This window comes from Mixophyes fleayi, chromosome 4 (assembly GCF_038048845.1).
Source record: "Mixophyes fleayi isolate aMixFle1 chromosome 4, aMixFle1.hap1, whole genome shotgun sequence".
In the NCBI taxonomy this organism is placed as follows: Eukaryota; Metazoa; Chordata; class Amphibia; order Anura; family Limnodynastidae; genus Mixophyes; species Mixophyes fleayi.
In genome coordinates this window covers 311,370,366-311,395,383 of record NC_134405.1, presented here as the reverse complement: position 1 = coordinate 311,395,383, position 25,018 = coordinate 311,370,366, and the positions used below count along the sequence as shown (strand labels likewise).

General features: G+C 40.1%; 1 protein-coding gene across 3 annotated transcripts in view; it reads left to right on the top strand.

Moving 5' to 3' along the window:
* The window catches only part of PDGFRB (platelet derived growth factor receptor beta), an 86,373-nt gene that overhangs the window by 52,289 nt on the left and 9,066 nt on the right, over positions 1-25,018 (top strand). For all 3 annotated transcript variants that reach the window (XM_075210040.1, XM_075210042.1, XM_075210041.1), the window contains 12 exons: positions 165-431; positions 1,515-1,642; positions 6,713-6,881; positions 10,135-10,327; positions 12,828-12,943; positions 13,361-13,484; positions 14,099-14,322; positions 14,456-14,550; positions 15,832-15,964; positions 22,334-22,438; positions 22,548-22,658; positions 23,619-23,772. In XM_075210040.1, the coding sequence (XP_075066141.1) occupies positions 165-431; positions 1,515-1,642; positions 6,713-6,881; positions 10,135-10,327; positions 12,828-12,943; positions 13,361-13,484; positions 14,099-14,322; positions 14,456-14,550; positions 15,832-15,964; positions 22,334-22,438; positions 22,548-22,658; positions 23,619-23,772 (1,819 nt within the window). The remainder of the gene's footprint in view (positions 1-164; positions 432-1,514; positions 1,643-6,712; positions 6,882-10,134; positions 10,328-12,827; positions 12,944-13,360; positions 13,485-14,098; positions 14,323-14,455; positions 14,551-15,831; positions 15,965-22,333; positions 22,439-22,547; positions 22,659-23,618; positions 23,773-25,018) is intronic.

Genomic DNA, 25,018 nt, shown 5'->3' with positions numbered 1-25,018 from the left:
TTTTTTTTTTGTATAGCCACTTGATAAATCATCCTTATTGCAACAAATTGAGAAATAGGCCTCACAGTCTTGAAGATGTGAGAGGAGTTACAGCATCTGTAGTAGAGTGGGGGAGGTAGTTATTTCATTCAACTTCTCCTTTCTGTTTTCTTCTTGCCACTTAGATCCTACCATGTGGTTTCTGCCAATCAAGGAAAATGATGAGTTCCTGCTTGTACCCTATAACAGCCAATGCACCATTCCATGCCGCGTGACCAACCCTAACCTTACTGTGACTCTCCACGAGAAGGCCGGAGACACAGAAATCCCTTGCCCCTATGATAACAAGAAAGGTTTCACAGGTTACCTGGAAGATATGAACTACTATTGCAAAGCTTTTTCCGATGGCATTGAAGTTAACTCCGATCTATATTACATATTCAGCTTACAAGGTAAAGTGCAACTTCTGCATTATGACTAAAGGAATGTATTATTAGTATAAGTACAATGCTGCATTGTAAATTTACATTTTCTTGGCTTCTTACCTGTTTGCTTGACATGCATTTTAAAATGGAGCTGTAATGGTTACTTTTCTTCCACCCAGGATCTGACAGTTTCCCGGGAAGGTTCCAAATCTTCCTAAAGGAAGCACACAGATACGTTGTCCAATTGGATGAGATCTGGCAGTTGGGTCAAACAGACGGATCTCTTCCAATGTTACAGAGGCCTGTTAGTCAGATGTTAGAAGATGATCCCACACAGGACAATAGAGGGCAGATTCTGTCTGCATTAGCCAGTACGTCTGATCAGGATGCGATTAACTATAATTGGACTATTATTGGGCATGAACCAAAAATTCATTAGCATTAGTTCTCATACAGTCCTGCTATATGTGCTTTAATAGGTGACAGTAATCAGTTGATCTGTTCAGTCTATTTATCAACAAGAGAAAAGGATTTAGGTCTTCAACCTATTTGACAAAGCCCCCGAGCCAGTGAAGGCTATGGCTGGGAATCACCGGAGGGAGCCTCCGGCAAAGCTTCCCCATGTAGCGTTAATCTTTGACATTGCCTGATATTGTTAAATAGACCCATAAGGGCTTGTTCATTGGTAGTGCAGCAGTTACACACGTTACATGCTGAAGAGAAAGCAGACACATGTGAGGAGCTATTGATCCGTTGCCGACTAGGGCTCTGTGATACTTATGCTGAAAAATGTGCACCGTTCATGCGGCAGCAATTCAAGATGCTCCATTGTCAAAAATGCTAAGAAATCATGTCTGAAAAAATAAACAACAGTTAGTAAGTCAGGGGGAAAAGCTACAAACGCCTCATAGTAAGACTAAACAATACAGTAAGTGTGTAATTTAACAAAAATAATTGTGATGTTGGCTCTTGAATTGTCCTCTATTTTGCATGTCTATGTGGTCATACTGTCCAGAACTGTTCTTTCTGTTTTTCCTACCACAATCAACATGCAATTCTCTTGTTATTTTATACAATTTCAATTCAATTTCTAGTTTCCTATTTTTCTAGCTTCAAAAATCAATATGACCATAAAAACCATGAAGCATGTTGTGAAGAAGGGAGAAGAAATCAAAGTTACCTGTACAGTCTTTGATAATGAAATTGTGAACATTACCTGGAACTTTCCAGGTAAGAAGGTGAGTATTAGATACAGTCACTTTACAATTTCCACTCGCATTGGCTTATTTAATAACATTGTGCACAGAGAAATGATGTTGTGTAACTCATAGCAAGCAAGCAGGATACGAGTGTGTCAAATCTAAATCAGATTGTTCACCTGTAAGTGTCAGTTTGTCAGTTATGAACTCATCAGCTGGAGAGAAATAAATACACTGCATGGTTTGCTAGTACAATTAGCTCTGCTTTATTAGTTACAAGTCCATATCTATATAGTAAAAATCACATATTACAGAAAACTACGCCCCAAAAGGTTTTAACCGCTCATGCTCCCTTTACACAGATGTTGCTATATTCTCTCATTTTCACACAGGAATACTCCCCAGGGGGGAGTTGGCTTATCTCCTGTGCTGCCATATTCAAGGCCATGAGCACAGTCTCCTGCAAACAATGAATTACTATTACAAACTAGCTTTATCTAATCTGTCTTTAAGCTATAAGAGAACAAAATGGCTACAAGGCAACAAGATGGCGTCAGCTTAGCAAAATCACATTTCTCAAGTGGCAGGGAGGGCACATTAGCAGACAGAGGATGTTTCCTGTCTAATGAGACATCAGATATTTTCAGATCCCTGTATCTGACTGTTTGCTGTTTCTGATGTGAAAGGTTGTTACTGGGACCCGGGCACATTCAAGCAGAACATTTGCATATTGCCAATTTCTCTTCCCCATATTTTGCCCTTGGTGTTGGACTGTTGGCTTGATTTCAGGAGCAGACAATACAAGTATTGCGTCCGTTTGATGCGCTACAAAATGGACTGGTATAGCATGTTTTAGTGATATTGGATGTCAACCGGTCCCTTAGCAGTGTGGTTCCAGCTGTGCTGTATTCCTGCTCAAACTGTCTGCTTCTACCACCACCTGAGTCACTTCCCTGTTGTGAGGCTTGATGACCTGCTGCTCTCTGGTCTTGGGCAGTGCCTATTGCAGGGGCTGGAGCGAGAAGAAGTTTGGTTCAGGGTGTGCTGATTTCACCTCCAGACATGTGTGTGATTTATGTAGTTTAGGAGGGTTTCATTTTTTTTTTTTTTAAATTAGATTACATGTTACTCTTCTAATACCATGAACAGAAACTGTAGGGTATAATGGAGCCCTGTTGTAAGAAATTAGTTAAAGTTTATCTGAAAAATAACAGGGTTTATAATTTCAAAAAGGAAAGAAAATGTGGCGCTCAAAAAGGATAAGAAAATAGAGAACTACTGTATATAGGGAAGTCATCGATGGTCAAACTTGCAGCACCCCAGGCAAGAGCAGTTGAACCACAAATATTCTTTAATAAAGTAATGTACGTTTTTAGAATGACACAAATATTATTTTTCACAAAGTCTGCTGTCTTAGTTTTTATGATGTCAATTTGCATATACTCCAGAATGCCATAAAGAGTGATCAGCTGAATTGCAATTAATTTTAAAGTCCCTCTTTGCCATGACAATGAACTTTATCCCAAAAACAACATTTGCACTACATTTCAGCCCTGCCACAAAAGGACCAGCTGACATCAGGTCAGTGATTCTCTCATTAACACAGGTGACAGTATTGACGAGGACAAGACTGGAGATCACTCTGTCATGCTGATTGAGTTAGAATAACAGAGTGGAAGCTTTAAAAGGAGGGTGGTGCTTGAAATCATAGTTCTTCCTCTGTTAGCCATGGTTATCTGCAAGGAAACATGTGCAGTCATCATTGCCTTGTACAAAAAGGGCTTTACAGGCAAGGATATTGCTGCTATTAAGATTGCACCTAAATCAACCATTTATTGGATCATCAAGAACTTCAAGGAGAGAGGATCAATAGTTGTGAAGAAGGCTTCAGGGCACCCAAGAACGTCCAGCAAGCGACAGGACCGTCTCCTAAACTTGATTCAGCTACGGGATCAGGGCACCACCAGTGTAGAGCTTGCTCAGGAATGGCAGCAGGCAGGTGTGATTGCATCTGCATGCAGAGTGAGACGAAGACTTTTGGAGGATGGCCTTGTGTCAAGAAGGCCAGGAAAGAAGCCATTTCTCTCCTGGTAATACATCAGGGACAGACTGATATTCTGCAAATGGTAAAGGGATTGGACTGCCGAGGACTGGTGTAAAGTCATTTTCTCTAATAAATCCCCTTTCAGATTGTTAAGGGCATCTGGTAAAATGCTTGTCCGGAGAAGGAAAGGTGAGTGTTACCATCAGTCCTGTGTCATGTCAACAGTAAAGCATCCTGAGACCATTTATGTGTGGAGTTGCTTCTCAGCCAAGGGAGTGGGCTCACTCACAACTTTGCCTAAGAACACAGCCATGAATAAAGAATGGTACTAAAACATCCTCCAAGAGCATCTTCTCCCAACCATCCAAGAACAGTTTGGTGACGAACAATGCCTTTTCCAGCATAATGGAGCACTTTGCCATAAGGCAAAAGTGATAACTAAGTGGTTCGGGTATCAAAACTTCAAAATTTTGGGTCCATGTCCAGGAAACTACCCAGACCTTAATCCCATTGAGAACCTGTGGTCAATCCTCAAGAGGCGGGTGGACAAACAAAAACCCACAAATTTTGACAAACTCCAAGCATTGATTAGGCAAGAATGGGCATTCATCAGTCCATTTGTGGCCCAGAAATTGATTGACAGCATGACAAGGGTCAACACTACGGGGCATATTCAATTGTCGGCGGAAACACCGAAAATCTCGCGGTCCGCGCACGATTACCGTTATTACGGTAATCGTGCGCGGAAAACAGTTAATACGGTAATTTACTCGCTGGGTTTCAGCTAACTATTACATATTAACGGTAATAGTTTTTCCGCGCCGCGGAAAAGAAACAATTGAATATGCCCCTACAAATATTGACTTTTTGCATAAACTTAGTGTAATTGTCAATAAAAGCCTTTGACACTTATGAAATGCTTGTAATTTTACTTCAGTATATCATAGCAACATCTGACAAAAAGGTCTAAAAACACTGAAGTAGGAAACTTTGTGAAAACCAATACTTGTGTCATTCTCAAAACTTTTGGCCATGACTGTATATTACACAGTAGTGCATTATTTTATTCATTGTAGATTTTGCTTCTTAATAAGAATACTTGTATCAAAGTTAAAATCATTCAAAAATATCTTGGTACATGCGCAAGAATCTTTGTAACAATGAATGTGCGGTATGTACCCTGATCACAAGGCAGCAATAATAATCTAGCCATAGTCAGATGTCACATTTTCAATCTTTAATTGTACGGAGGACAAGTGCACAATTTTGTGACTTATGCAAGCCATGATTAAAGGGTCTATATATTAAGGAGAGAAAACCCTAAATCTGATAATAACGGGAGCTGCCCTCCTGTCGCTAATGCCAGGATAGTGATAGAAAGGTAGTCAAATACTTTATTATTACAATATTATTACAATAAAGCTGTTTCCCTTGCTTTTTCAAATAACGATATTTGTATCTGGGTTTTTTTTCAATTTCTTTGAAAACAAACTTTATTATTCTTTACAATCTGGCACTGGAAGTCTGGGCATTCCGGTATATTAGCCCACACATGCACAGAGTGACTCGCACTGGCCTTTTACCGCTGGCAGCCAGTATCGCCGGCAAGCAGAGCATCAATGAGCTGCCACTATGACGTTTTCTTGTCAAATTGGGTAGTAGAAGATTTAATTGCAGTAACAGAAAATTTCCCATATCACCTTATATTAATAAATAGACTCCTTAATTTGCTGTATATGATTTCTTCTTTAAACAGAGCAAACATAAGATAGCGTGACAATGCTTCAATTTCTCCTTGAAAGACAATGGCGATGAGGGAGACAACAGCAATGATGATGGTGAACAACCTGTGGCTTGACTTCACACTCTCCCTTTGCATACTCCTAGAATCAAACAGGGAGCTGTAAAAGCCATGTATTGCCCCTGGCCATGGTCACTCAGCCAAATATCTGCTGAGTGCAACCAGCTTTATAGTGATCAATCTGTGTTGATAACAATATCAGCGTATCAAGCGGGTACACTTTAGTTGATATATTATACCACCAAGGTTCTTTCCGTCTCATTTCTGCACAAGTCATCAATTCCCTAAATGATGCAGATCTACAGATGTTATATTGGATAAATGCACATGTAAGGAAAGTGTTTTGCTGTACCTCTCCCCTCTGTGTAATACTTTAGTGAAGGATGGTTTATGCAATCTTTTATGCACATACGACCCTGTTTTCATAAAGGGCTCACCGTGTATGTCCACATAAACTTCACAACCACTTTATACATTCTTAACGATAATATAAATAAACACACAGAGTCGTGAATAACTTTGCTGAAAAAATGGAGAACTTTTATTATTAAATTAAGCTAAACCTTTGGTGGCGGAGAAAGGGCACTGCAGTACAGCTCCCAAGCTGATAACACAAGATACGTGGAATTGGCGCAAACCGCCGTACATCCACTACACCATGGGGAACACATCCCAAACTACCGTGCGCTGAATTGCCCCCCACCTTCTCAACTGACGCTGCCCTCCCTCACCGAGCCAGACAGGGACCCTCCTCACCGAAGGACCAAAAGGAGTTACCGTTGCCTCTAAGGGGACAGTGACCTGCGGCCAACTACCTTTGCACCCACTAATCAGCCACTGAACGCAGTGCCTTCCTACGCCCAACATGTAAAGAACACTTCCTTACACAGGAGTGGGTGGGTGGGATCTCGTGTTGAAGAGTGAAACAACCAGGAAGTGACTTCTGCTATATTCAACCCGGGATCCTCCCACAAGAACTACCATTGGTCGGGCCCTACCCAATGTTAACCCCTTCAAGTAAGTGTTCAGCTTGTAACAAACCCTGTCGCCCTTTAAGTGGTTCATCCAAAAAGCCTCACTTGTCATTATGTGTGACACTATATGTCTTGTTCTGCAAAATAGGAACTGTGAGGTTTAGGGAAGTGTAATAGTCCACCCATAAAGGAATTAGGGTCGGTGCAAGAAGTGATTATTGTAGGTGTGATTGTTGTATTTCTTCTGCAAGTTGTAATAGTTCTTTGACGGTTGTACTTTTCCATAACAGGAAGGGAGGCATCATAAAAAAGATCTTGACATGCCCAACAGTCGTTCAATAACTTCCATTCTGACAATACCAACAGCTGACCTGGAAGACTCTGGGAATTATACCTGTCACGTGGAGGATGGAATTCATGGAGACTTGCAAACAGAACAAGTTGAAGTACATGTAATAGGTAAGAAAAACACTACTATTTATAAGTTTACTGTCTCAGACCAACACAGCAATTACAATCTTATTCAGATTTATGAATTAAATGTTAACGTCACAAGAAGAATTACCGGCATCTATAGTGTGTACTGGTCAGGGCCATCTTTCCCATTGGGCACAATGGGCAGGTGTCAGGGGCCCTGCAGCCCAGGGGGCCCGTCAGAGGCAGCGAAAAAAAAAAAAATCCTGAAAAAAAGAAGAAGAATACACTTACCTTGCTCTCAGCTGGCGATCCGGCTCCCTCCCTGGTCTCCTCCTCCGTGCGGCGCTCGCAGTGCATGTCGGGCGTGACATCATGACGTCTGCCCGACATCCATTGCGGAGCGCAGCACGAAGGAGACCAGGGAGGGAGCCGGATCGCCAGCTGAGAGCAAGGTAAGTGTATTCTTCTTCTTTTTTTCAGGAATTTTTTTTTCCGCTGTCTCTGACGGGCCCCATGGGCTGCAGGGCCCATATATATAATTTAATTATAATAATAATTTATATATCTATAGGGGCCCCGGTGCACTGCTTTGCCCGGGGGCCCCAAATGTTGTTAAGAGGGCCCTGGTACTGGTTACAGTGTAGCACCTGACATACATAAATAGCTTAGTGCCATTAAAATGGAAATTCAATGTATACATTTTTTGATGATTTATACTTGATATAGTTTTATTTTACAGAGCTGGCGTGTGAGTTTTGATAATTACAGGTGCTGTGACATTAGGTGGCTCATTCCTGTATATTGTAAAAATCACTTGACAGAGCAGCGTCAACTGCACTCTCTTCTCACATGATGACATACCTGTAACTCATCAAGAACTGACCCCTACATCATTTAGTGATTGCAATAGATAAAGCAGTTAGCATCTTGTGTTCATATCCATGAATATAAATTTCTTTAACTGTAACTTACATAACCCCTTTATAACCTTATTTTACTTAACTATTTTTCTCCCTTCACTATGTGTCCCAAGTGTGTAGAGTCCATGGAGGTCTCTCTTTAACCCCACTATGAGCTTCCACCAACCGCTATTCGTTTGCTCGAGAGTTCAGCCCCACCAACACCATCATCCTCTTGGGACATTGCCCTTGGATGAACCTATTCAATAACCAACGGCAACTACCAATCAATGTGCTACTGGGTATGACAGTCATACCAAGTAACTGTGCGGCCAAACTGTATGGCTGAGTCTGGCGGCTGAGAAGCAAGGAGTGGATGCTGCCCGGCCACTCTGATTATGTTTAAAGTACAATTGGCGTGGCTGGGCAGGATCCTCTGCCTGCTTCTTGGTCACCAGTTACATTAATGTAGTGTGTAGTCGCAGGCAACCAGCTGTCCCGCTCCTTCTATGTAAGGGGGGAGGAGGAGGATATCACACCTACTGTCCACTGAGCCATACTACGGCTAAAGATCCATCCCATAGGGAAAGTTTAGAATTCCCAAGAGTGATGGCAGCTGGAGCAGAATAACCTAGCAGGCTGTGTATACATTGTTATCCACACCGTTAAAGCCACCAACTTATCATGTGGAAGACTGCATTCAATCCAAGTAGATGGAATTTCTATACCCAAAAAATGTCATGAGTTAACTTGGGTATTCTGTCTTATACTGCCCTAATGGACCCAGAAACACTGTGACAGCAGCTCCATTTAACTCAGCAGAACCACATAAACTAAAGAGCCCCTCAGCAGTACCGCATATACTAAAAGTCAGGAAATAGGATAATGCCAAACCTGCTTTGAATACTAACGCATTTGTCTAACACTTGCATATTCTACACCTCCATCAGGCATACACACAGTACATACAATGGTAAGCACAATTAATACTCTATTCGAGTTGTTTCCATTACAAGATGCACCCAGCTCTATGTTCGAATGCAACAACATTTTTTACTTTTGTATCTTATTTTCCTATGTGCACAAAATGAGTTTATGCTTCCATTTCTCATCGAAACCCATTTAGTGCAGTAACATTTCTTAATGAGAATGGTTGCTGTATCTTTACTATTAGCAGTAACTTCTCCAGGCTGTAGAACTGGGGTGGATTATTTCTTTTAGGTGGAGGACACAGTGTTTCTTTTTTTTTTACACATAATAAAGATACATGATGTGGCCATCATCATCATCCTCAATGCATATCTTTACAGCAGGGCTTCAGGACCCGCAAATGATGCGCCTCCCGAGAGAGTGTCTGGAGATGCAGCCAAGTACATGTCCATGCCCCAACAGCTCATAACTTGCTGACTCACCAGGTTTAAGGGACTGCACGATATTCAAAACCCTAAAGGCCTGAGTCATTAATGAGAGTAAAGCATTAAAAAGTAGTAACTTTGCACCTGGGCAAAACCATGTTGCATTGGAAGGGGAGGTAAATTTAAAATGTGGGGACAGATTTATAGTTGGGGTAGGGCATGTCCTAGTTCAGCTTTATATTTCAGTGTAAAAATAAAGCTATGAAGTATTTATGTACTACATGAAAAAATAGGCAGTATTTAACTTATGTACAAAATAATAATCTAATTTGCATCCCTTGCATTGTAACATGGTTTGTCCCGGAGAACATTTACTCCTTTTTTTGCCTTACTTTCCTTAATGACTCAGGCCCTAAATGTGGCCACATTGTACTGTGCATGCTCGGTGTGGCAAAGCACATTTTTAAAGGTCATAGAACTCTAAATCAGGTAATTAACGTACAATTAGTTAGAACAATGGAGTTTAGTTTGTAACATTTCAAAAGGTAGAGGAAGCCCCATGTACAGTGGCGCACGCAGGGGGGGTTTCTGGGTCTCCAGAAACCCCACCCCCTCCGCTAACTAAGTGCCCACCATAGTGGCACTGTCCTATACAGCAGCCGTGGCGCTGTCAAAGAAGCGTCCGCGGCGGTGCTGTATTGTATACAGCACCGCATGCGCAGCAGCACGCATGCGCAGCAGCTCCGTTTCGGCAGCGCTGTCCTATACAGCAGCCGCGGCGCTGTCAAAGAAGCGTCGGTGCCGTGGATGCTTCTTTGACAGCGCCGCGGCTGCTGTATAGGACAGCGCTGCCGAAACGGAGCTGCTGCGCATGCGTGAGCTCTCTCGCGTGTGTTTTTTTTTTTGTGCGTTCCTGTGTGTGCCCCTGATGTATGGAGTACTGTTATAAGTCAATTAATTCCTGATTAATTTAGATACATTTGATATGGAAATACATATCTGTAATAATTTAATCCGAGTCTACCTTATCATTTCTACTAGAAAAAGGGTTTGTGAATGCTACGATTGAAGAAGGCACTGAACAATTTGCCGACCTGCACCAATGTCTATCACTGAAGGTATCTATTATCGCTTACCCTGAACCCACCATCGAGTGGCTACAAGGCAACATTATGTTAACAGGAGATAACACCAACCAAGTAAACATTGTCAACACAAATACTGCTGAAAACATGTAAGTGTGATAATAGTCTTACAAAGCATCATTATTGTTGGATTTTCTTCCTTATCATCTGTGAATGTTGTATTTTATAAAGTTATGTAGAATAACTTCACACATATGAAATGTTTTGGAGTTTAGTTTCCAATAAGTGGAAAGTAAAATATGCCATATCCAACACACAAAAGAGCATTATGTGGAGTTTGTATGCTCTCTCTGTGATTGCTGGGGTTTCCTCCAGGTGCTCCGGTTTCCTCCCTCACTACAAAACATACTAATAGGTTATTTGGCTGCTATCAAAAATTTACCCTAGTCTCTCTCTCTCTCTGTCTGTGTGTGTGTTAGGGAATTTAGACTGTAAGCTCCAATGGGACAGGGACTGATGTGAATGAGTTCTCTGTACAGCGCTGCGGAATCAGTGGCGCTATATAAATAAATGGTGATGATGATGATGATGATTATATAACCAATGTGAATAGGAAGGATGGATCCTCTTTTTTTCTCAAACCTTACTTTTATTTGGGTAGTTCAAATCCAGTTATCAATAACAATACAGACAGCAGAAACACAGTAGAAGTCATTTAAAAAGCCATCCTCTCATTTCTGGAGGGTGTATGGAATTCACCCTCACTGGCAATGATGGGCGCAATCGCTCTATGATCAATGAGTCGGACTCAGTAGGTAGCTCATGTCTGACATAACCCTTATGACCATGGCTGCCCAGGAGCTGGAGTGTGCAGATGTGAGAGTTACGTCCATGGCGGTAAAATTGATAAAGTATACTTAAAGTGGGCCTAGATTTCAGCAACAGGGCTAATTTGAGGGGTAACAGACCTTTAAAAAGGTTTGGTTCTCATTCTATACTTTCAATGAGACCCATTTTGCACCTCTATGCTCTGAGGGACCATCAAAGTGCACTGTTGCCAAACTTGTTTTGGAGCTTGCATTGAGTTCGCTTTGTAACTGACCTCCAGTGAGTGGAGACCATTGGATGATATCTTACATTGAAATACATTTGCTACTTGTAGTTCAAAGCTCAGGGGCTTTTACTCTGAAGCTATTTTTATGATTAATGAAGCTGCAAAAATCACCACCTTACAACACTAAGCAAACATAATCAAACTATTGAACTTAGTGGCACACGTATAAGGGAACAAATATAACCATGAGAGAAGCTTTACTAGTGAACTAAGTGCTTTAAATACACTTCCCAGTTTGTCCCAATGTCCTACTGCCAGCTGTGTGAGCTCAGATCAGCCCAGGTGTCACCCTGCTTTCAGCAGGCCTACACCATTGCAAAAAGTATGACTTGCACTGGCTGTGCTTGCACTTAGAGCATCAGTCTATTACTCCTGCTCAACAATAGTCTAGAGTAGCTTGAACCCTAATTAGCAGCCCTTATTATCCTCTACAGTAGTCTAGGTCAGTGCGAACCATAATTCTCAGCAGGCCCCATCTCCAGCAACAGCAAGTTATTTTCTTGGGTCAGAAATCTTATACCCTACCTAGGTTCCCACTCTATGTCCTCTGGAAGTGTGTGTATGTTGGTTCCACATAACTCAGAATCAATGGTTGGAATTATGTTTAAAGAACGGACATGGGGAATGAGGACCACCTCCCTCCCCCTGGCATCTTGCCGTGGCCATCTCCTTCCAGCCTGGTTATGGACCTTTCTGAACAAGAAAAAACATATTTGCTAAACCTAAGAAACCAAATATTTATAACCTTCTGAAAAGGGATGAGTTCTCTCCCCTGTTAACATATTGTATTTACACTGCTTGCAACTACTGGGTCATTATCTCCAGTGGATAATCAACGTTTACTGCTGGCTGGTGTGACTGCTGTGGGTAGACTAAGGGGGTTGGTGAAAACAGGGAAAATACACAATTGTTTCACTGTCAATGCAATACAGAGAAATGTATAACAACATAAGATGTATACAGTTAATCTGTGAAGGATACTGTAGGTAACATCTGGGGAACATTTCATCACCATTAATATGTTAGTAACACACAGAAAAATAAACCAAAACAGAGATAATCATCAGACTATTTAACAATTTCATAGTCCATTAATCAAAATTTCCTTCATGGATATTAAGAACCAGGAAGATCATGTCCCTGTGCCCGGCTAGAGGGAGTCCAAGGTAGTCTTCCATCCTCTCTCCACAGTCCGATTTTATGTATGGCAGCTGTTTTGTACAGAAAAGAGAGAGTGTACGGTTCTTCGAATCTGTCTTACAAAGAAAATATTTCCCCTAGCACTATATTGTCCGTTCATTGCTGTTTATGGGGCTGTAGAACTATGGTGCCCTATTAATAAACATTAATAATAATAATGACAGAAAGAAAGTAAGGACTGGAAATTAAAATTGCCTCCCTTCATCGGGTTGCTAAAATGCTTACACCTCTTAGAATGACATGTGAAATATTTATAAGCAAGTATACAAACAGATGTATTTATCATGTTATCAACCAACTGGTGAAACAAAAAATGACGTATATTATCTTTCCAGGTATTCTAGCTATATGACACTTGTGAGGGTCAAAGAACAAGATGGCGGTCCTTACACACTGAGAGTGTATAATGAAGACGATATACTAGAGATTCCATTTCACATACAGATAAATGGTGAGTTGTTGCCAGTAAATACAATTGATCTAAGATAAAGTGATCTAAGCACCAGCGCCAATAGTCTGGGCTGGTTGCTGTTAATGTGGGTGGGCAAATAGTTTGGGGTCTCACGAAAAAGCCACAATAAGCACCAGGCTGTGGCAGGCACAGTTACAGGAGCATAGTAAGGAGTACAAATCATGGCTACTAGTTTTAAATTCTTAAAGGGGCCTTTTTTCCATAGCCCCCATTGTGGTGGGGCTGTGCCAATTCCCAGACTAAGAAAAGCAATTAAGATATTGAATAAGAATAAAAGCGTGGTTGGTCGGATCTGGCCGTGGTTTGTGTGGGATATGGTAGGGGCCTATTTTGTACAGATTTTATTTTATAAACTGCTGTGGCAAAAGGGTTAAATAATGTTTTGTTCTTATTTAGTGCCCGTGGAAATAAAGGAAATTGTTGACAGTCACCCAGCAAATGGCGGACAAATAGTGACATGTGTGGGCAAAGGAATGCCAATGCCATACATCACGTGGTTCATCTGCACCGAAATAAAAAGGTAAAGAGCTGTTTAGGTTTGACAGAGTTACAGGGCCTAAGATCGAAGGTCTATATATTAGTTCTAAGCTTTATTCCCCTCCACCTTGTAATACACCACAACTGCAAGCTGATACGTGCCTATATTCAGTGTGTTGTCAGGTTTGGTTACTCCTATGTCTGTGGGAGGAGCCCTGTGCAGGACCTTGAAATTGTGAGGGTCTGTCTCCATGTTTTTGGGAGTCTGGTAAAATGGAAGATTCCATAAAAGTAACTACTGTTGAGTTTGAAAGAACTAGTCACAGAGAGCAATAGTATCTGTTGGTGAGTTACACCTAGTGAAGAAGGGTTATCACTGTTGTATAAGGCAGATACGTTTTCAGTGCAACAAATAAATCTGTATGCAACTTAGGGTTATATTTACTAAAATGCGGGTTTGAAAAAGTGGAGATGTTGCCTATAGCAACTAATCAGATTCTAGTTATCATTTATTTAGTACATTCTACAAAGTGACAGCTAGAATCTGATTGGTTGCTATAGGCAACATCTACACTTTTTCAAACCCGCAGTTTAGTAAATATATCCCCTAATCTTTATTTTAGTATTGTAAGTAGAGCTGTTCCTTGAAACCAACAGGTGTAACAGTAAGGGATCAGAGCTGTGGATACCTCTGGACAACTCAACTACACAAATGAAGTTTGATATGAACATCACCTACGCACAGCCAATAGAATTTGGAAGTTACTATGCCAAGAGTGTTCTCCATGTCCGAGGTGTGCAAGATTCCGTCTTGGTGCGCTGTGCTGGCGAGAATGGTATTGATTGGTACCACCACCGAGATGTCAAGCTTGTACCTCATTGTGAGTAGTTATAATGGATCATGTTTATCTTCAGCAATATCTTCACAGTAATTGTGCATCTATATTGAACCTTGTTATTTGTGTAAATCTATTGATTTATTAAATAATATCTAGGTCACTGTTTATATTTCAGATTTGCATTTCAAAGTGGTGCTGGTCTCTGCTATTCTAACTCTGGTGGTGTTGGTGGTGATTTTCTTCATAATACTTGTTGTTTTGTGGCAAAAGGTACGTTTTGCTTTTTTTTTACAATTGTTTAAAAAAATGTCTTAAATAATATGTTGCAACATGTTACTCATCATCTTTTTCTGGACTGGAACTGGTCTGCTTCTCAATGAACTAAACAATAAGTTTCCCCTATTTTTTACCTGTAATAAATCCAATGTGAAGTGTATCTAATCGTTACTATTGCAGTAATTTCTATAAAATAACGCAAGCATGGTTCTATTACTATTGTTTTGCATGGGAGGTGTGATTTAAGTCAACAGGGCATTTTTATCCTTCATGGAAATCCATATCACATCATGTAATGATTTCCTGGGGTTTTACTTCTACAAATATAGAAGTAGCATTAGTGCATTTTATTCACTTTGAATGTTGTATGTTAAGATCATAGGTTTCCTGGTTACACTACTGTCTTCCTCAATGGTTTCCTGGTTACACTACTGGCTGTTGCTGGCTGTCATTGAGAGTGGGGATCCATTTTGATGTGCCATTTATAAACAGCACCAGAGCAGGCTCCTACTGTGCGAATCGGACAGGCCTATAATCACAGACCCGTACTGTCAGTGATAAAGTTAAAACAATTGAGCAGTAGAAACAATGAGTTATGAAATTATATTAATTCTAAGTTTGAATGGTGTTTACTGGCTAATTGTTTTACAAAGTCATTTTGGTGTTCTAAACACAGTAGGACCATATGATTTTTTCAAGGTCACAAGGAGATGACAGTGGAATCCAAACTTGTGTATCCGGGTTCCACAATAGCAACAAACTCCACAGTATAACACTGTCTGCCTCCTTTTGGTGGTGTATTTCATTGTTGCTAACAGGTCATAATTTCCAGACATCTAGTACAGGGTTTTACACATCCTGTAATATTTTGTCTGTGAAACTGTACCTGGTTTTGAGTATTACCATCTGCACAGTACCACTTCTCTTGTTCTGTGTGTGCAGTACAGTTTTTGTTGTTATTGTACATGATCAACATGTATCGCAGCTATTCAAAGATGCAATATATAAACGGTATATGCAGTAGTTAGGTTATGTTATGTTATGGGATAGGTAGCACTGTAAGTCCTGCTATAATGCCCTGTAAGTGGTTCTGTTGATGTACACTGAGAAAGCGTTTCTCGAAATTGTGCTCAGATCTTGGCAGCTATCATAATTACACTCATTGTCAATACCAGTGTCATACAACCAATGGTCTTAGCTGCTAACCCACTTTTCTCGTGATATGTCAGTTCAGATGAATTTCTGGTCACTATTTTTTTATTCTTTAATCTACAGAAACCACGCTATGAAATTCGGTGGAAGGTTATTGAGTCGGTCAGCTCTGACGGCCATGAGTACATTTATGTGGATCCTCTACAGCTTCCATATGATTCAAGCTGGGAAATTTCCAGAGACAAGCTAGTATTAGGTAACTGCAGAGACATGCATCGCATGCACATTGGATTGGGTAATAATGATCCCAGTGGAATGATTACATTACTTTCATCGGTTGCAAAAACCAATATAATCAGCCTCGAAATAAAGCATGCAACCATAAAGTTGCATGTGATGGTACAGCAATGGTGCCCATACTGTAAAGTGATCTAAGTTATGATATGTTTTTTTTCATATGGCTTAGAGTACTAAATACTGTGCTGTAATTCCATATGCTCCTTTGAAGTTCTGTGCCTCTGTGTACTGTTATATACTGTATAATTATACAATCATATTACACCAGGGCCTAGAGATCCATATAGACACATGGGGCAGAACACTACATCGCCGAGTCCTATAGCAAAACTTTGCCCTCTTCTCCGGACCTTGTAGTCACCGCACCCCATGCAAAAGTACTAGTTCCGCTACTCTATTGAGCACATTTTCCTGACTTTCTTGCATTACTAGATATTCAACGATCCGAGAAGGTGATTGGGGCTAAATATGTGTCCTTGGCAATGGACAACAAGCTCTTAGCAATATCATAGAGTGTCATCAAACATTTACCCCCAGACGTTATTCCCAGCCTTCCAGTTGGGTTCAATAAATATAGCTATCTAAACTAATTTCAAACAGTTCAGTTGTGTACTTAGGTGCAGTGGACTTAAACCACAATAATGGATTCTGAACAGATCTATGGAATCCTCGACTGTTGTTGATAACCCTGGTTGTATACTCCTTGCCTATGGCAGACATATTGAGGACATGTATATGTATATATACATGCATGGTGGTCTAGTGGTTAGCACTTTGTCTTACAGCACTGGGATCCTGAGTTTGCTTCCCGACATTGGTCTTCTCTGTGTGGAGTTTGTGTGGGTTTCCTCCGGGTGCTCCGGTTTCCTCCCACACCCCAAAAACATACTAGTAAGTTAATTGACTGCTGTCAAATTGACCTAGTCTCTTTCTCTGTCTGTCTGTGTGTGTTAGGGAATTTAGACTGTAAGCTCCAATGAGGCAGGGACAGATGTGAGTGTATTCTCTGTACAGTGCTGCGGAATTAGTGGCGCTATATAAATAAATGATGATGATGCTGTATATCCACTCAGCACAATGTCCACCACCACTGCCATACGTGCACAGATGACAACAGGGAACAAATAAATGACCCCATTAAACTTGGAATACAAAAGTACCTAGTGTATATTTCACCACAGCTTTCCCTGCTATTGCAGCAAAATACAGTATTAGCATTTTTCTGTAAGTATGTAGCATACAGCCTGCACAGTCTGGTTATAAACATATGGCTCTGGAACAACATCATTTAGAATAATTTCCCACCTAAATTACACTCCAAATGTTAATGTTCTTAAGCATATGCTTGCTAAAAATGTCACTTGTAAATATATTTTTCTCATATGTTGCACTATTTTAAATTATATTTTTTATTAACATTTAAATACCACCACAATATGCTAAAATCAGCATATTGCTCCAAGATTAAATTTGTATTACATAATCTAACATTAAGGAGGAGATTCAATTGGCCATGATGTGCATCCGGACATCACCTCGATGTCCGGATGCGCACTTTGCCGGTTGTAACGGTTAACATTGGTGCAATGTGACTCTGTGGCTTGTTCGGAAGAGATATTGCACTGAATTGAATCTCCCCCTAAGACTTTTCTTTTTGTGGGTCATCATGCAGCTCTTTATGGTGTTTGTAAGTTGTGAAATGAATGTGTATAAATCATAAGAAAAGAGGAATATAGCCTATTAATAACTTAAAATTTGATGACTTCGCTGAACCATAAGATATCACTAGTTCCCTTGAAAATAATAAACTGCATGCTGATAAATATTGTTTAGGCCTTAAAAAATGGTGCCGCTAGTGGGATATGATGAGAGGGAGATGTGTGACTATAGACGGCCACACGGGCTGATCCTGGCACTTTGCTCAAGAATCAAGCAACAGGATCTAAGTTCAAATAAGCCATGCACATGGGTAGCCAAATCGAAGAAAGATCAAGCTGTTCATCTCTTGGGTGTAGAGAACAGATCACTTCAAGCTTCATTAACATGGTCGAAAGATGACCGAGCACACAGGCCAATAACAGTATTTCCTAACTGCATTTTTACCATCCCTCATTAATTTCAATAAGACGTTTATTTGGCACTGTAGTCATTTATGTGCCTGATATGCTGCTGATTGTGGGTCTGTCTGCCAGATTGGGGTGTATGGGTGGATTATAGGAGGTGTTGTCTAATTCATAACCTATATGTTAGTTATCTAAAATGTTCTGAGGTGTGCTAAAATAATAATATTGCTGATTGACCACTCCTGTGAACATCCCAGAGCATGCAAATGAGAAGAACAAAAGGAAGGGGGTTTGTGACAATCACTGTGTATTTGAAACAGGCCATTGGGAGTAGTATAGAGCAGCACTAGAACGACTTTGGGGACCCTGGCAGGTGAAGTGAATTGTTTACTCCAGGATAGTAAAACTCAGGATTTTACCTAGTCATAATGAATACCACCCAATAGTTGTAGATAGAGTATCAAATATAGCTATATCCATTCTCACAGTACCACATCCAAAAAGATCAAATGATGAAGCATATAATGCCAGTTAGGTCTGACATGACATCACTGCCCATGCCCCTGTCCATCACACCATCAATCTGTAGTCTGTACAGCACAATTCTGTGGCCTAGAACACTGGAAATCCACTTGCATAAGCTCTTCTGAACTGTTGCAGTGAAAAATAGCGAAGTACCACTTTAATAAGGGAATGTGCAAAAGGATGATATTCCTTTGTAGCAGTCCACAGGTGCGTCTGTGAAATAGGCAGGTGCAACAAGCAAAACTAGGTGTCCATTTATACACTGGGCCTAAATCATTAAGGAAAGTAAGGAAAAAAATGAGTATGTTTTCTCCCGGACAAAACCATGTTACATACAAGGGGTGCAAATTAGTTCACTGCTTTGCACATAAGATCAATACTGGCTGTTTTTTCATGTGCATGTTCATTTTTTTGCTTTACTTTCCTGAATGAATTAGGTCCGCTGTGTTTGCATGTTGCAAATGACCCACCCTGTTATCTTCTGTGGCATTTTAATAAAGGAACAGCATACAACAATCAGACCTCTGTGCATGCACTGAAAACCTTTATTACTTTCGTAGTTGTTTCCTAGCAGCAAGTATGGTAATTCTGACAACATAGCTGCAGTTACCTGACGCATTTCAACTGATTTGAATATTACTTTATTAATTCCCTTAGTATTAGTCTAAAATAATAACATTCCCTCACATTTTCAAAGAGAGCATTCCACTAAAAGCTGCACTCGGTCATTAGTGACTTTACTGCTTGCTGCTCGCTATACTTTATTACCACAGAAATAGAGACGGAATTTAAGTATATAATGACAGTGCAAATTACCTTCTCTGCTCTCGGTTAGATGGGAATAGTAAAATAAAACTGCCGCAGATTATCATTATCTCAGTCTGAAAGGATTTTTAATGAGCAAACTGAATAGACAAAGAGTGCCCCCAAGTGGTCAAAATATATAATAAAACTATAGAAACCATAACAAAGGTACTAGCATAGGTAAGGTAAATACAGCCAAGTATATAATAGCATCTAATAATTTATAGTCATTACAGCCACAACTCTAAAGCTGCTATAAAGGCAAAGCACCAAAGTTTGCAATACACAAAGGGCTGTTAAAATTAGACACAATCACTATATTCTGGCAAAGTACCACTGGGCAGCATGGTGGCTAAGTAGTTAGCACTTCTGCCTCACAACACTGGGGTCATGAGTTCAATTCCTGACCATGGACTTATCTGTATATGTATATATACATGCATGGTGGCCTAGTGGTTAGCACTTCTGTCTTACAGCACAGAGTTCACTTCCCAACCATGGTCTTCTCTGTGTGGAGTTTGTATGTTCTCCCTGTGTTTGCATGGGTTTCCTCCGGGTGCTCCGGTTTCCTCCCACACTCCCAAAAACATACTGCTATCAAAATTGACCCTAGTCTCTTTGTCTGTGTGTGTATGTTAGGAAATTTAAATTGTAAGCTCCAATGGGGCAGAGACTGATGTGCATGAGTTCTTGCTGCAAAATTAGTGGCGCTATATAAATAAACTATGACGATGATGATGGTGGCCTAGCTATTGGTGGTACTGAGCCACAATATTGTGATTGTGTCTAATTAGTTGTTATTGATGCAAATACCAGGCATGCATATCTTCCAACATTTATTCAGAAAAAATGCGGAACAAAATAAAAGTTCTGATTCCGATCAGCAAAAACTAAGTCCCTAATTCACAGAAACTCCACCAGATCCACCAAACCATGCCCACTTTTTGGGGAAGCCCAAGGTCCACAAATCAGGATGGTCCCACCGAAATCAGGACAGTTGGATGCAAATAAGATGATATAATAACCCATCCAACCAAACAATGCTAATTTTGGGACCATCCCATGTTCCTATATGCCACACTCCTTTTAAATGTCAACAATAGGGACTTTCCCACAAAATAATCGGATTGTTGGTAGGTACGCTTAGCAGTGGGCAGCAGTTATTCTATATGAAAAAATACACAATACTCGTTCTAGGCCAGGGCAACAAGTTTGATTTAAATCCCTAAGGCCGAGACATTTTTGTTTGCTATAAGTTTGAGCAATTTGTTAACAATATGCAACGGTAAAGTAGTCATAGTAACCAATCACATATTTGCTTTCATTGTATACCTTGCACTAGAACAATCAGAGATGATTTCTAATTGGTTGCTATGGGTTACTGCTCAATTGCAGCTAGTTAGTAAATAATCCCCAATAATAGAGTTTTATCTTTTTCTTATCCCTGATCATATAGCAAAGACAAAAAACTTTTGAATTACTGAAAATAAAGTTCTTTAATTAATTAATGTCCTCATGCAGCTTTGGGCTGGTGTCACACAAGTAATAATGAATGCTGATTTTATTCCAGCCAGAAAAAGAACAGTGTTTTGCAGCCTAAGTAGTATCACATAGCGTTCAATGGGATATGTTTCCCTGTCCCTGAAAAGTCCAACATTCATTCAATCTTGTGTGCCCCTAACCTTGGGTGTAACTTTTATATCAAGTGGTTTATTAGTGAAATTGTTACCGGACTTTACAGAGCAAATCTGCTGTTAGAATTAATGATTGTTCTAATGTTATGCATGATTAGTGATATTTTGTATAAATCATATATGAGTTAATGTTTCATTAGTTAAATTTTTATTTGCTGGACAATTGTCTTATTTGCAATTATACTGTGGGTATTTAATGCATATTCAACACATTTCCATGTTACTAGGTGAAACTTTCTGCAAATGTCTTGGCAATTAGTGAACCGTGTAAAGTGTCATTCCAGGACAAATGACAATACACATTAAAAAAAAAAAAAGTTATCAGCAACTGATCTAATTTCACAATCTTTTGAAGATCTAAAAAAAAAAATTATAGGAGATGTACACTATATTTTCATTAAAATTGCATTGCCTGTTTGATAAGATTACATACATGGGGCCTGATTCATTAAGGATCTTAACTTGAGAAACTTCTTATTTCAGTCTCCTGGACAAAACCATGTTACAATGCAAGGGGTGCAAATTAGTATTCTGTTTTGCACATAAGTTAAATACTGACTGTTTTTTCATGTAGCACACAAATACTTGATAGCTTATTTGTACACTGAAATTTAAAGTTGATATTTGTGTGCTACATGAAAAAACAGACAGTATTTAAATTATGTACAAAACAGAAAACTAATTTGCACCCCTTGCATTGTAACATGGTTTTGTCCAGGAGACTGAAATAGTTTCTCAGGTTAAGATCCTTAATGAATCAGGCCCGTAGACTGTTATTCATTTTTCTGCTGCATTATGGTACATACCCATTGGTGGATTTTAAATGCATTTTATTTGCATTTTAAACTTGTGTAAAATGTGTGTCAATGGGTCTGACACTAGGGGCTAGATTTACTAAGCTGCGGGTTTGAAAAAGTGGGGATGTTGCCTATAGCAACCAATCAGATTCTAGCTTTCATTTATTTAGTACCTTCTACAAAATGATAGCTAGAATCTGATTGGTTGCTATAGGCAACATCCCCACTTTTTCAAACCCGCAGCTTAGTAAATCTAGCCCTAGAAATCAATGCTCTTAGCTCTTATCATACCCATTCTCGTTTTACTTTTGTTGTGTTGTGTTTATGGAACACTACTTTTTCCATGTCCATGTGTTTCTATGTTTTGTAAAAAAAATGCAAAGTAAGCAGAAATTAATTGTTTGTGTTTGACATGCGTATTTATTAAACCCATTTTGTTTATCAGGTCGGACACTTGGTTCTGGGGCCTTCGGTAGAGTGGTGGAAGCTACAGCTCACGGTTTAGGACATGCTCAGTCAACCACAAAAGTAGCTGTGAAGATGCTGAAATGTGAGTTTTCCAGTATTTTCTAGAGGTCAGGAGAAAAAAAAATATTGTTTAAATTTGTATTGAGTTTTAACTTTATTATTTGTCATTTATAAATTCTGCCCTATCATAGCAACCGCAAGGAGTAGTGAGAAGCAGGCTCTCATGTCTGAGCTGAAGATCATGAGTCATCTGGGTCCACACTTAAATATTGTGAACTTGTTGGCAGCCTGTACCAAAGGAGGTAAATTGTGCTATATTAGTCTTATTTTATTATATTTTTGTTCGACTAGGACACTGTAGAGCTTATTTAATAAAATTGTCACAGTTGAGATGCATGGTCTGGCACATTCAGAGACACTGAATGGGGCCATCCTTGCCGACAGGGGCAGAACAGTGCCTCACCGAAACCCATAGCAAAATATAGGTAAAGGCCTAAACAGAACTGTGGGCAGAAAGCAGAGTGGAGGCTTGGTGTAGGGTGCAGCGGCCTGGGAGGTGGGGTAACCTGGCATTGGTGGGCCTGTCTCACCTCCGAGCCCCGTAATGACTGCAACATTTGCACCCACGATAGTTTCTCCCTTGCTTGCAGAATCTTCTGGTTGAGCAGACAGGTTCCAGTCCAGGGGCAAATTCAGGATTTGTAGAGGGGGGTTTCCACACCACGACACCAGTGGGCGTGACCAGCATGCATGAGGGCGTGGCTATAATTTTAGACAGTACTTGGCTGCTCTCCAACTTTTCCTATCCCCATAATATACATGGGCAATGCTGCGTGCACTACTGTTAGGTGCACGCTGCTCTCCCTTTTCAAGCAGAGCTGTGTGAAGCGGGAGCAGGGTCCAGCCACTTCAATTATACAGTGCCCTAGGATTGGAGGGAGGTTCCAGGCACTAGGAAACCCCCCCTCGGTTTGCCTAAGCAGTCATACTCCACTATAGGTTTGTGGGGGAAGACATGCTGCACCTCTTATCACACAGGCTATAAGTGTTTGGAAAGAAACATAGTTTGCTATGTGAGAAATCATAGCCACAAAAATAGCTATGATTTTGGTTTAATTGTTCCATCATTTGACCTATAAGTCCTCCCAAAAGTAGTGAAATACTATTAACTTCTGTTATTCCATCAATATCATTGGCATGATTTTGGTGCTATGTAGAAATGTTTGAAGTGTTTGTAAGTGTATTATTTCTTATTTTCACAGGACCTATATACATAGTAACAGAATACTGCAGGTATGGAGACCTAGTGGATTATTTACACAGAAACAAGCACACTTTCCTCCAGTACTATGCTGACAAGAGCAGAAAAGAAACGGAGGTCTACAGTAACGCCGAAACAGGAGAACGGATGTCAAGGTACCATTTACATTCATCATCTATGCAAATAAATTTTAATTTCTGCCCCAGCAAATACCATATAGTAAATCAAAATTAAAACTTAGATAACGAATATATTTTGTCAGATAGCTCCTTGTTATTTTCTTTCATAATCCCGTAGCCAACCAGAGCCTGATAATCTTCACATCATAGGGATACAGCAAATTGAAATTCAGGGCATGAGAATGTTCTTGTTATAGAACAAACTCTGCTAATTGGAATATGAGAATATTCACAGTGATAGAACAAACTGTAGCCAATCACGCATCAGAATGCATGGTGGATTAGACTAAGCTGATTAATCCATGAGTGGGGTACAGAGGGCTGGGAATTGCATAGGGGAGAATAAAGGGAGCACATTTAGATATAAAGTAATCAGTTTGTATAAGTATCCCTCTTGGATGGAGTAATAATATTTGCAAATATGTATCTAAAACTGTGTACTATAGTCATAGAAAATACATTGTTGTTTAACAGGTGGGCCTTAGATTTTTAGGAAATATGTTCAGAAGCTTCAGAATAAAAAAGGGTGAGAGTTCAATTAAGAATGAGGCCCTTGCCCTCAACGTTCAGCGAAGCTTAAAAGAGGCCCTTAATCTCAAATGGAAACCACAGAAGATTAAGTACCTGGGAATGTCTAAAAAATCATATGACAAATTAAAGCTAATCTTCTCCTCTTGATCAATACTTTTAAAATAGACCTAGGTGCCTGGGATTTGTATTTTATATGTTGCAGCCATGAAAATGAAACTGCTTCCCAGGTTGCTCTACCTGTTTCGGACGATCCCATTGAAAGTCCCATCTACCACCCTCAGAGAATTAAATTTCACGATTAATATGGTCAGGTCTATTGTCAGACTTGGTCTCCCTTGTCTCCTGGAATATTACCCAGCCACCTACCTTACCCAAGCAGCCCTAACTCATGCCAACCCACATGCAAGGATGTGGGTCGATGCTGAAGTGGATCTGCCGCCATCACTGCAATTGCCCCTCAAATTACGATTTTCATTCTCTATTTGGAAATATAGCACATACACATTGAAACTTATAGACAATCTGGAGAAAATGGTACCCTTGTGGCTAATGCGACCTTTCTTCTGGGTCTCAACCCCAGAGCATTTGTGGACTGGACCAAACATAATATTACCTTTCTTCTGGCCATAGTTCCTTAGGGTGATTTCCCAGAGTTCCCCTTAGCCTTTCTCCTGGCTCTTTTTACAAATAT